Source organism: Sphaeramia orbicularis, chromosome 12 (assembly GCF_902148855.1).
Source record: "Sphaeramia orbicularis chromosome 12, fSphaOr1.1, whole genome shotgun sequence".
In the NCBI taxonomy this organism is placed as follows: Eukaryota; Metazoa; Chordata; class Actinopteri; order Kurtiformes; family Apogonidae; genus Sphaeramia; species Sphaeramia orbicularis.
Window position 1 is genome coordinate 61546053 of NC_043968.1, and position 13271 is coordinate 61559323.

The 13271-nt window shown below is 34.7% G+C and overlaps 1 protein-coding gene across 2 annotated transcripts in view; it reads left to right on the plus strand.

Annotated features, from left to right (window-relative positions):
• Positions 1-11230, plus strand: part of nt5c2l1 (5'-nucleotidase, cytosolic II, like 1) — a 17200-nt gene extending 5970 nt beyond the window's left edge. The window contains exons 4-18 of one of the 2 annotated variants that reach the window (XM_030150969.1): positions 575-670; positions 1828-1919; positions 2099-2156; positions 2267-2360; positions 3895-3948; positions 4032-4115; positions 4220-4255; positions 4334-4441; positions 4524-4590; positions 7332-7502; positions 7579-7630; positions 9037-9094; positions 9938-10114; positions 10210-10300; positions 10422-11230. In XM_030150969.1, coding sequence (XP_030006829.1) covers positions 575-670; positions 1828-1919; positions 2099-2156; positions 2267-2360; positions 3895-3948; positions 4032-4115; positions 4220-4255; positions 4334-4441; positions 4524-4590; positions 7332-7502; positions 7579-7630; positions 9037-9094; positions 9938-10114; positions 10210-10300; positions 10422-10474 — 1291 coding nt within the window. In that variant the 3' untranslated portion in view covers positions 10475-11230. Of the gene's footprint in view, positions 1-574; positions 671-1827; positions 1920-2098; positions 2157-2266; positions 2361-3894; positions 3949-4031; positions 4116-4219; positions 4256-4333; positions 4442-4523; positions 4591-7331; positions 7503-7578; positions 7631-9036; positions 9095-9937; positions 10115-10209 lie in introns of both variants that reach the window. The other variant, XM_030150970.1, reaches the window with a different exon arrangement.
• The last annotated feature ends 2041 nt before the right edge of the window (positions 11231-13271 follow it).

Genomic DNA, 13271 nt, shown 5'->3' on the forward strand with positions numbered 1-13271 from the left:
TCAAGCGCGGGCACGGCGCTTCCAAGAATGTGCACGACAACGTTCCAGTAAACCACGCCCACTCCGGGCGAAACGCCTGGTTTATAGTGAGTCGCGTGCAGACTTACCCCGTTCCAAACAATCCTGAGTGCTTGTGTTGTGGATTATATAATGACATTTTTCTAGTCTACAAACTGCATGTCCACTGTGTTAAATCATATAAAAATAGGGTCTGTAGTCGTTACCATGCTACTTGATCAATAAAAGAGTTAAGCTAGTGACATGTTTCTTGATTCAGGAAATAGCACCTTACCGCCAAGCTAGTGAAAATGTAGTTAGTTACTAGCTAGTTAATCATTGGCGTCATTTACATGATGTTAACTTTTTTGTACTTTTAAATATTTGTTATAACCTTTCAGCAACATAGAGTTGGATTGACAAATTTGTGAACAAAATTTTCTTTTTTATTTAATCAACAAACCTTTTGAGTTTAATCATAAAGCTAAATACTTGGGTCTAAATACTGGGTGTCTACATTTGCTTGTATTCTTTTGTCATGTCTCAACAGCCTTTTTTCTCTCCTTCTTACCTTTAGAGGTTTGGTGATCGACACCTTGTATGGGAACCTCCTGAAGGTGGATTCAAATGGGAATATTTTAGTCTGCAGTCATGGCTTCCGCTTCATCAAAGGGTAAATTTGATGACATTTTTAAGAATGCACTTAAAAGAATCATCCTCTGCAGCCGTCAGTGAATGGAGTCATGTCAGGTTTAGTTTAGTTTAGTTTAGTTTAGTTTAGTTTTCGTTTAGTTTATGAGGATCTCTGTTAGCTACAGCAGACTCTGCAGCTTTTTGTCCCCTGAGATCAAAACAAATTTTACATTATGGCAATAAAACTATGAACAAATAATCTAAAAACAACAACAACAAAAAAAAACAAGCAACAATAAAGAAGCTCAAAGGATATACTCAAGGAGTTAAAAAAGACATCATGTGTATTTAAAAACCTAATGGAACAAACGTACTTAAATTATAGACTGGGTTTAGTAGCTAAAAATCTTTAAAGTGACAAAATTTTGAGATGGTTCATCTTCACAAAATAATCAGAAAAATGAGTAACATACATAATAATTACCATTTCTAAAACATGTCATCTTCATTTTTGGAGAGTATCAAAACAAACCTGATCAATATACTCTTAAATGTCTTGAGTAGTGACTTAGTATGTTAAATAAGTATGTATATGTTGGTTAAGTCTAAGTGCTAATGCTGTTAGGTACTGTGTATATTAGGATCTGCAAAATGTAGAGACCAATTTTTTCCTATGTGGATAATGAAGTGTCATAAAATAAATAAAAATATGAATAAGTAAAAAATCAGTGTGATAGTTAATGACAGAGAAAACACAAAGTCAGCCAGCACAGAACTTCAACAGCAACATTCCATTCTTCTTTAATAGACCATATGCTACAAAATATGACCCCTGTTTTCCTGGTTAGTTTAACTGACCGTTGTCATGGTAACAAACGTCTCTGTAACATTACATTAGCTGTTCTCCATTCTAGCCTCTGCAAACTTTTTATGGATCCAATAAAGTTTAAAGAGGTTCACCCTTGGCTGAAGTCCTTTTGATCCACAAAGTTTCATGAAAACCAGTGCAGTGTTTATTATGTAGTGTTGCAGACATTTGGACAGACACAAAAACAAGTAATGATTGAATGGACCACAACAAAAGATAGATATCAGTATGTTTCGTACATAATTCTGCATGTTTATCCCCCTTATAGTACATGTTTACATGACTTTTATCCTGTTGAAATTGAGCTCTAAATTGTTTGTTTTCTACAGGGAAACGATTCAGAATTACTACCCCAACAAGTTCATTCAGAGGGATGACACAGAACGCTTCTACATTCTCAACACTCTCTTTAATCTGTCAGGTAAAAACATTTCCTGTTGTTTTTTACATTATTGTCTAATTTCAATGTAGATCTTTATGAGGACCATAGCTGTGTAGTTTTTGCTACCTTAAATGATTCCAAAAAAATTAAAAAGTTAAATGCTTTATACACCTAGTTAAAAGTATGTTAATAGCATAATGTCAATGTGGAACCTGCAGAAACCTATATCTACGTCTGCCTCGTCGACTTCTTTACTAGATGCACCCGCTACACAAAGTGAGTGGACACTTTAAGTCTCATATTTTTCAGTTACCCAGTAGTGGATTATTTGTCGAGTACAGTATATCTCACCTCTCTGTCTCCTTCTGCTGATAAACATGTTCCAGCCTTCTGAAGGGTTTCCAGCACGGTGACTTGTTCATGTCCTTCAGAAGTATGTTTCAGGATCTTCGAGATGCCATGGACCACATTCATGACACGGTGAATAAATATGTGTAATTGATACTCTTTGTAGTCTACTTTACAGATAAATTAGAATTTTGACTTTCTCACAGGTTATAAGTGTTCTGAGACTGGATCATTTTTACAGACTGTATTATGCAGAATTAATCTGAGCTCTCATAAAGGCGGTTTAACAAATTCTGTTAAGGCAGAGGTGTCAAACATGCAGCCCAGGGGCCAAATCCGGCTCACCAAAGGGTCCAGTCCGGCCCTTGGGATGAATTTGTGACATGCAAAAACAATCCTTTTAGTTCAGGTTCCACATTCAGACCAATTCAATCTCACGTGGGTCAGACCAGTAAAATACAATCATAATAACATATAAATAATGACAACTCCAAATTTTTCTCTTTGTAAATGTAAATACTTTCATGTATTTACACTAAAACAAAGTATAATTTTGCAAAAAATGTGAATAACCTGAACAAATATGAACAACCTGAAATTTCTTAAGAGAATTAAGTACAATTTTAACAAGACTCTGCCTGTTACTAAATGTTTTGTGTATTTGTAGATCCACTGTGACCTGTAAGTTATAATGTACATGTGTAAATGATAAACTGAGGCAGAATATTGTTAAAATTACACTTATTTTTTCAGTTTGTTCATGTTATTCACATTTTTTGAAAGGATACTTTGTAGATGGAAACCTTTTCATAATGTAGATTTACTTTTTTTGCTCTAAAACATAGAGAAAAGTTTGGAGTTGACATTATTTATATATTATTGTGTTATTATTTTACTAGTTCGGCCCACTGGAGATCAAATTTAGCTGAATGTGGGCCCTGAACTAAAATGAGTTTGACACCCCCGTGTTAAGGGGTTGGAAAAAGACACTTGTACCAGCAGTGGTTTTCTGAAATTCAACAACATATGAACAACCTTTCTGTAAATGTAAAATTTTTACCATAAAATAGGAATGATACAACATCTATTTGTGTCACCGCCTACATGTTTATGAGATTTAAGGACACTAGATTCTGAATGATTTTGGTCTCATCACTAGTGTTATTTTTATTAACCTGCAAGGGGTATTGTTTTTGTTTGATTGTTAACACTTTGGAAGCAAAACTATTGGTTGAATTCATATCAAATTGGGTTTATAGATTGCCAGTGACCCAGAATAGATGTGATTACATTTTGGGAAAAGTAGGTCAAAGCTCTAATTTTTTATGAATTTTAAAAAACTTTATGTTTTTTTTTCCCCATATACTTATAATGGGCGAAATTTGTCTATGGTGACATCAGCATATGCATAGACATGATGACATCAGCTGGATCAATGCCAAAATAAGCTACAATACGTGTAAGGGGCAGGGTTTGTTTGTTTATGTAGTTAGTTTTCCCTTCTTTTTTCGCTTAGACATGTAAAGTGATGAATAATTTGTAAGCTTTTAATGTTTTCCCTGATATAAGAAAAAACAGGAAAAAAGGTTCAAATTTATGGCATAAAAAATCAAATGCTCCATAGTAGTGTTCCATGTTGTCTTTATAATAACTCTCTCCTTTATAGGGAACCTTGAAAGAGCGAACACTCAAGAATTTGGAAAAATATGTAATGTATGATGTGAGTAAACTGACTAAAAATGCATCAAAATACCTTCTTGTAATTTGATATTAAAGACTGAACCATTTCTGTGGCCTTTGCAGCCAAATCTGCCTGTACTTTTGACCCGGATTAAAGAGTTGGCCAAGGTATTTCTTGCAACTAACAGTGACTTCACCTACACTGAGGTGAGCTTCAAGCATCTGTTTTATGTTTTAATACAGCTAAACTCATATGATGAATGTAAAGATTTTAAACAATTATTCTGACAGGTTGTGTATTTTTTCTAAAGGGTATTATGAAGTACTTGCTGGAAAATCCTGCTAAGGTATGGTAATTTTAACTGTGATTATGATATAAAGTCCCCTTAGGATTTCATACATTATTGCTTTATTCTTTATTCTAGTCTGGCAATATAAAAGCATCCTGGCGCTCCTTCTTCGACCTTATTGTTGTGGACACCAAGAAGCCGCAGTTTTTCGCTGGGGGGAATGTACTGAGACAAGTGGACACGGTATGAAACAGCCCCTCTTACTGAACATGTACATATGTATATTCAACTACAGCAGGTTTCATTTTCTATATGTCGTGCACAGCACACGGGAAAGCTTCGGATCGGGACTTACACTGGTGACCTCCAGCATGGAACTGTGTACTCAGGAGGTGAGAGTCCGAAACATGTATGAGTTAGTCTGTTTCATTCAGGAGAAGTCACTAATCATGAATAAATTATGATGAAAAATATGGATTCTGGAAGTTCAACACAACACTGCACTGAATATTTGAATAAATGAGAGTAAAATCGCCATTGTATGTCACTGCAAACATACAAAGTATAGCATCAACTTGTCTGAAATAAGAATATTTGTCATGTTAATATTTATAAATATGTGTGTCAGTTGCTCATGTACCAATGTAGGTAGACTTACTGATCCCAAATTGGGAAATTGTAGAAAGGATACACCATTGCTGCTGAAACACGGGACTGAACCAGGGACCTTTAGAGCTTCAGTGTAATGCTTTCCCAACTGAGCTATTTTGGCACTGAAGACTGTTGGGGGTCTCACTCTTGTGCAAAGAGGATGTTATTTCAACACTTGACAAGATCACACCTGCAGGAATTTCACTTAACTCCCTGTTCACTGTCTGATTTATTAGTTAAGAATATTTCTGCAGTTTAGTGTTAAGTATTGTGATTCAAAAGCAACCAATAAACTGATAATTTGACGTTTTTGTAGAAGTTGTGCCTGTTGAAGGAGATATCAGTTAAAACTTCTGTGGTTGCCTCTGTGTTCTGAGTGTCATGACTCCATGTCTTTTTCACTGCCCTCTTCCATGGACATTTAATCGCCTTAAAGATGACTGGTATTTCAGCATTACTGTATGAAAAGGGACTGGTCTAGATATTGATTGATTGATTGATTGATTGATTGATTGATTGATTGATTGATTTCGAACATGAATGTCAAACAGAAGAAAATAAACAAAACACTTAAACATAGGACATATAAAACATATTCAAAAAGGAGTGAGTAGAAGTACAACTTATAAACTCCCACCCCTTCTCCTTATATAATTAATAACAATAATAACCTTCCTAGTCTAAGCATATCTATACACAATGCCATAATATGACTGTTACTTACTATTTAATAATTAGGTTTCTGGCTTTATATTATTATGAACAAATATAGTATGATTTACATAAACACATAATACAATAACACATATATGTAAATACATATTCATACACAGATCTATACACACACATATACACCTACATATATACACACACACATGCACACCTATACATACATATACACACACTTACCACATACTTGTACATCTTTATATCACCCAGTGATACCCAACACCTCCCTCATCCCTGTACCTCTGAAAAATTGTGTCTTTGTACCTCCTTTTAAATTCTTTCATGCTTGGACATTGCTTTAACTCTATATTGAATCTGTTCCACAGTCTCACCCCACTGACAAACACAAAAACCCTTCCTAGTCGTGCGTATTAAGGGAATTTTAAAGACATCGTGTCATGTCGTGTCATGCTGTGTCATGTGATGTCATATTGTACTATGCTGTATTGTATGGTATCATGACATGACGTGTCATTTCATATCATATTGTATCATATTGTGTTGTATTGTTTTGGATCATATCATGTAATATTATATCATAGTATATAATATACTATATTGTATCGTTGCATCACTTCATATTGAATTGGATCATATCATATATCACAGATAACATATCATATATCAAATCGCATATCATGTATCATGTGATGCCGTATCATATTGCACAGTATCATACATCACATGTGATACTGCGTCATATAATCATGTCTCATGTCATGCTCTGTCCTGTCCTCTTGTGACATATTGTACCATATCATATTGTATTACATGGTACAATATCATGACATGTTGTATCCTATCATATTGCGTTGTATTGGGTCATAATGTATCATGTAATGTCATATCATTTTGTTTGTGAACCTTTGCCATTGAATCTAGTCTTGAGCTGGTCTGAACTTCTCAAAAATCTTCTTGCTTTTGTTTTATTTTCAAAGTCTGGTCAAGGTCTTGTGTGTCACTGTTGGAATAAAATGAAGCTACAGTAACAACTCTGGACCATTTACACAACCTGACAATAATGTTATTCAGTGTTATTGTTAGATTTAGGTAGTAGCAGTAATTTATCAGGTACCACAGGAAAACCAGGACTTGATATCATGCAAAGTCAGAAAGATGTGGAAAAAAATTACCAAACACTTTCTCATCTTAAACGAAATGTTTCTACCGTCTCTGCGTTAAAACTTTTTGAAGTCACATTGCAGTCTTTAGTCTGTGGTGCCAAAGACATGGGTTTTCTAAATGAATGCTTCACTCCACCATCACACAGTCACTTTAATGCAGTTTTACTTATATAGGACCATACTACAATTATGCCAGAACTGTCTATAAAGTAAAGATAGTCTAATATTTCATAATATTGAAGTTACATAATAATATTTTCAAATATATATTCTTACTTGCATGTGTTACATGTATCCAAAGTTTGCCAAATAGTAGAAGTTTGCCTATAAAACACGTTAGACTGTACGTGTTTGACCCATTTTAGTGCTTTAATCTCAGTGTTTATACTTAAACTAAAATAAAATAATACGACCTAAGACTGCAAATATGTATGTGAGTGACAAATTTTAGTTTAACATAATCATACATAAAAATATATATATATTTGATATACATTGTTCTAGCACAGTGTGCGGACAGTAAAAGTTCAGAACTAGCTGGGGAAAAAAGTATTCTCAATTTTGATACATATTTAGATGTTAATGTTCTGTTGTCTTTGGCATCATGTCTTGTTTATGTGATGCTCCAGGGTCGTCAGATGTCATCTGTGATCTGCTGGGGGTCAAAGGTAAAGACATCCTCTACGTCGGAGACCACATCTTTGGTGACATCCTCAAATCAAAGAAACGCCAGGGCTGGAAGACGTTTCTGGTCGTACCAGAGCTCAGCAAGGAGCTGCAAGTGTGGGAAGATAAGAAAAGTAAGAACAAGACATGATGTTGTTTCTCTGGTCATTTTGGGGGATTTCTGGAGTTTTAATGACCTTTTTTGTGCAGATTTGTTTGAGGAGCTGAAACGCCTGGACGTTTTCTTAGCTGAGCTTCACAAGTGAGTGTGTACACATTACAAACACTTATTTATTATTTATTTGTTCATCAGTTTATGATGAATTAATAATATGTTCACATGGAATACCTAAATAGTTTATTACTATCTATAATTAATATGCAAATAATTAAATGAGCACTTCACCAATTGATGACAACTGATAACTGGCTTCCATATCATTTGTAGACTTTTGTTTTTGTCTTTCTTTGTCATTTGCAGCTTCTCTGAAAATTCCCCTGGGATTAAGCTAGATATTTTATACACTATGGCCCACAAACATTTTCTTTTCCCTCTTCTCATGAAATGATTGGGAGTTATTCTTGATAGATTCAGTGTAACTGGGACTCAGTATGTAATCATAGAACCTGGTCAAAGTTGATTTTTGATGTGTATAAATAGGAATAAAATGAGACCTGTGTCTGAAAACCAAATGATTCCAACTTTTTGGGCAACATGTAAATCCATATTAGGAATGATCTGTGTTTCAGTCAAATCTTCTGAACATGTGTAAACCTGTTTTTCAGGAAACAGTTTGTAGTCATGGCTCCGGCCATGACTGATGTCAGAAATATTGTCATTGATCATCTCTAATATATTATTATAGTGGCCCATTTCAAGGGTTTGGTCTACAAACAATGTGTCTTAAAAGTAGAGGATAAACACTTATATCATGTTGTGTTATAATACTGTAGAACACCCCTTATCACAGAATTAACTAGGAATGTGCTACACACTTTTGACACCCCTCGGCCAAATATAATGTAAGATTCTGTTGAAAGTTACTGCCCTATAATTTAGATTAGATTGTCTTTGTGTAAAACTTATTACATACATGTTTATATTTGAAAGTATGGAGATTTTATAACTGCACAAGCCCATTGGACTGTGAGAAAGTAGGTTAAGGTCACCTATTTTCAACAGGCTTCTGCTCCATGCCAAAACGCAGCCACAGTTTAAATTTGATACAGATACATCAGTGCATTCTTCAGATAATGCAGTTATGTCGTTGAATGGACAGACAGACAATAAAATGATTACAATATTCCTTCAGCCAGAAGCTGGCCGAGGGGTCATAAAAAAACAAAAAAGGAATTTGTTGACTCAGAGACCTCAGGCAGTAGAGATTTTTGTTTTTTTGTCTTTTTCTTGACATGACATGATCTTTCCAGGACAATAGAAGACCTATGATATAGACACTAAAGTAGAATTGAATTCAATAGAAAAGACCTTTTAGGAAATGTAGGTTATTTCACAGCTTGTAATAAAAGCTGCACCAAACATTAGTTAAATATGTTTAATAATATGTGTTGCCATTACATTAACCTTTTATTGTGCACTTTGTTCATGAACTATGACACTGTTACCTGAAATGATGTTGAAATTATTTAACTGTTTATGTTCTGAAGGAACCAGGACAGCAGCAGCACTGACCCCGAAATCAGTTCCATTCAGTACAGGATGAAGGTACGTATCCATATCATGTGCCATTGTTTCAAGCCCATTAACCCTTTCATGCATGAAATATGAGAGCCTTAAGATTTTTTTCCTGAGTGTTTTTATTCCTCTTTAGGCATGAAAAAAACAATGCGATTGAAATTTTTTTTATGAACCTATTTTTCATGGAGTTGCAAAAATGTCCACTCAGCTGGACATCATACGTTTGATTTTTCAAGCAAAGAAACATGTATTTACTGATACACTGTGTGAAAACTATGAAATAAAAACATTTTTCATGCTGCTAATGTGACGTTTTCTCACATTTTAATATACTCTAATACTAGTCATTACTTACTTGATGGAAATAATATGCAAAAAAAATGTTTTTGTAAAAAAAAAAAAACAAAAAACAAAAAACAACTGTTAATTACAGTCTAATAACAGTTAGCAAATTTTTACACTCAAACATGTTACTCCAGATCAGGTTTATCAACAACAGCAAAGTTAGAGTAATGGTATCAATGTCAGTGTATGTGATGATACATGAGCGTCCAATGTGTTGGCTGATATAGAACTAAAACAACAAAATCCATGAATATACAAGAGAACAGCTGCAGAATAGCTGTCCACTGGAGTGACCACTATGCATGAAAGGGTTAAACCTTCAACCAGATGAATGTAGTTTTTTTTTAACTCTTCAATAAAACTTTTCTTTTCTGTTTTGACAACAACAGATCTTTGTCATAATTGTTCCCCTTAAAATGGTTTTGTCAATGATCCCAAAAGTGTCTGTGCACTAAAATAATGATGATGAAAATCATGACATTCTGAGTTTGGCATTATTGCTCATGTGGTTGTTTGTGTTTTCAGGTGCTGACCTACAGAATGGACATGTCTTACGGACAGATGGGCAGCCTCCTGCGAAGCGGTGCCAGGCAGACTCTGTTTGCCAGCCAGCTGATGCGTTACGCTGATTTATACTCAACCAGCTGCGTCAACCTGCTGTACTATCCATGTAATCACCTCTTCATGGCTCCTCCAGTCCTGGTCAGTTATCTACCTGCATTCACACGCCTGTACAGAGAGTAAATCAACCTGGTTTTGTTGTTTATCAGTCATTTTCATGTCCCTATTACTTTCAGATGCCACATGAATCAACTTCTCCATACCCGATCAGCTTTACTCCATCAGATCTTTCTGTCAGCAATCATTCAATCACAATAAACCAGAAATGAGGGTTTTCATAGTCATTTTACAATATTTAAACTTCATTTAATCTTTGCTTTAAATTGGATGATTATTCAAACTCATATAAAGTTAAATTCTTCATATCTGTGTGTTTTTGTGCTGGAAACAGGTAACAAAAATGAGACAGAAGAGGAACATATGAAGATGCTACACTTTTGAATCATTACTTCTGACAGAATGTTCTCAGATGAAGGTGTTTGTGTCTATATGATGGGTTTGTTGTGACCACAATGTCCTCTTCTTTTTTATTTTGTAACAATACTGCTCCATCTGCTGGATATGGAGTTCTGTACCATATTAGTATGTTTACAAAAAAACCCACCAAAATTCAAAGTAAGTTAGAATTTTTTCCAATGGTAATGGTTTTTCATCTTTTACAGACACATTGATCATGTCAAAGAGTCATTTTAGCTTTTAGCAAGCTCATAATCAAGATAATCATGATGCCTACAGGTTTTATTTGTATTGTTTCTCCTGTGAAGGTGCTTACAATTTACTTTGACAAGCTTTATAAAAACTCTGCCACTTTAACATTATTTAATTATAACATTATCACTTTAACTTAATTCCTGTATATTTTTTTAGAATAGATCTTACTGACAGATTTAGCTAACACAAAACTAAATTCAATGTACATACACATAAGTGAAAATTACCTTTTGTGTAAGTAAACGGATTCTCTGCAATACCCCTGTTGTCCACTAGGTGGCAGTGACTCACCTCTGTAACACAACTGGAGAAGATGAACTGTGCCACAAAATGACTCTTGATGTTGTTTTATTTGTTCACTGCCAAAAGTAATGCCCTGTGTGTAACATGTGTTTCAGACCACTAACAGCAAAAAATACTATTTTATTTACTGCTTTTTTGATGTTGTTTGTTTGCTCTCTCTATTAAATCAGATATTTTCTTATATTTAATTTATTGATCACATAGATGTTCATAAAAGTTCAGAGTAAATTCAGAGGTTATATGTAAATATAGAAACCTGAAGAAAAGGCAATTTTTTTTCATCAAAATATGTCATTAACTGAATATAAAATCTCTCCATCCACTGTCATTTGTCAAATTCCATGGGTTTTATTGGTGAATTAGTGTTGTAGAAGACGACGGTGTTTCCACGTTCACCACAGAGCCTCTGAACGTCCAAATGGATCATATCTGATGACCATGAAAAAGATGACAAACTGCATTTTATTATTATTTATTTACATGGTTCAAAAGTTACTAATTATTTTCAGTAGGTACTTTTGGTCAGTGGTGGTTGTTTCATCTTTGAGGGTTGAACTCATCCTTGCTGACTGATTTCTGGAACCTTCATTTTTGTGCATCTACTCAACACATAACCACTCATTAAAACACACATTCACCTGCAGTGTTTACATCTCCTCTTCAGTTCAGACACTCCTGCTCCCACCAAAGCAAAACTTTTATCAGGACAGAGCTGAGAGGAGTTTGTTGTCTCTGCACTGCACCCTCTCACACACTTCGATTCCCTCTTGTCTTTGTACCTGATGTCTGCGCTCATTTTTGTGATTACTGGACGGGAGCTGATGGTGTTACGGGGCAGAGGTGTGTCCTCTTGTCATCCATCACATTCAAGTCCACTGTGTCAAACCTACAGTGTTTAAATGTCACCAGTCACAATATTAATATCAGGAGAAAGACAGAAGGACTACAAATCAGTGAAGAAAAAATCAGAGAAGTTATTTTAGATGTATTGAGTTTTTCTGTATATTTACAATTAAAAATCACCTATTTTACAATAAATTTGTTAAAATGTGAGACACATTAGCTACAAGAACACCATCCAGACATTCACATAAATATCACTGTGTAAAATAGACCATTCATTTCTCTGTGGAGTTAAAGACAATCACTGTCTTGTGAATAAAAGCCTTAAACAAAGATACATTCACTGCATTGATTGGCTCCTCCCCCTTGTAAACACACACATTTCCTATATGATTTCATTTCCTGTATCAGGGCTATTTCAGTTTACGTGGATTTTCCTTGTCATTGTCTGCTTCTCAGCTGGATTATTTGTGCTGTTTGGTTCATTTTCTCACCAATGACGTGATTTCTGTCATAACTTTCAGCCCATTTCCATCAGATTTGAATGATTTGTCTGCTTTGGACATAAATCAGCTCATTTAGTTTTATTAAAAAGTGGTTCATGTTATACATTTTTGCAGCAGTCTTCATCACAGCCTTTTCTCTATTTCACTTGATAGATCTGTTAAATTATTTTACTACTTCTAATGTAAATGTCGCTCATCTCCTCGGCTGCACTACAGCTGCTCTCCTTTGGATGGCATTGAAGTCACTGCTGCAGATTTGAACCAAAGCGCAATAAGACTGACAGAAAACTCCATTCCTACCTGTCTCTGAAAGAGATTCTGCAGGAAATGTGAATGGAAGTGTTAGTTATATAACATTTCTGCAGTTGTACTTAAGCACAAAGGGGATCCTTCTGGTTCACAATTAAAGTATTTCAAACTTTCATGAACACATTCTTTATAATGAAAAAAATCTATCGTGTCTTGATGGTGCCTCTTTAACAAAAACAAACTAATTCTTACATAACTTTCAACCTTCCTTTTAGTGACACAAACTTCATGACTGCTCTGACTTTGACAGTGATAGAAATCATTTTAATGACTGTATTTAAGCACATACAGGGTGGGGAAGCAAAATTTACAATGAACATTTAGTTGTTTTTTCTCAGCAGGCACTACGTCAATTGTTTTGAAACCAAACATATATTGATGTCATAATCATACCTAACACTATTATCCATACCTTTTCAGAAACTTTTGCCCATATGAGTAATCAGGAAAGCAAACGTCAAAGAGTGTGTGATTTGCTGAATGCACTCGTCACACCAAAGGAGATTTCAAAAATAGTTGGAGTGTCCATAAAGACTGTTTATAATGTAAAGAAGAGAATGACTATG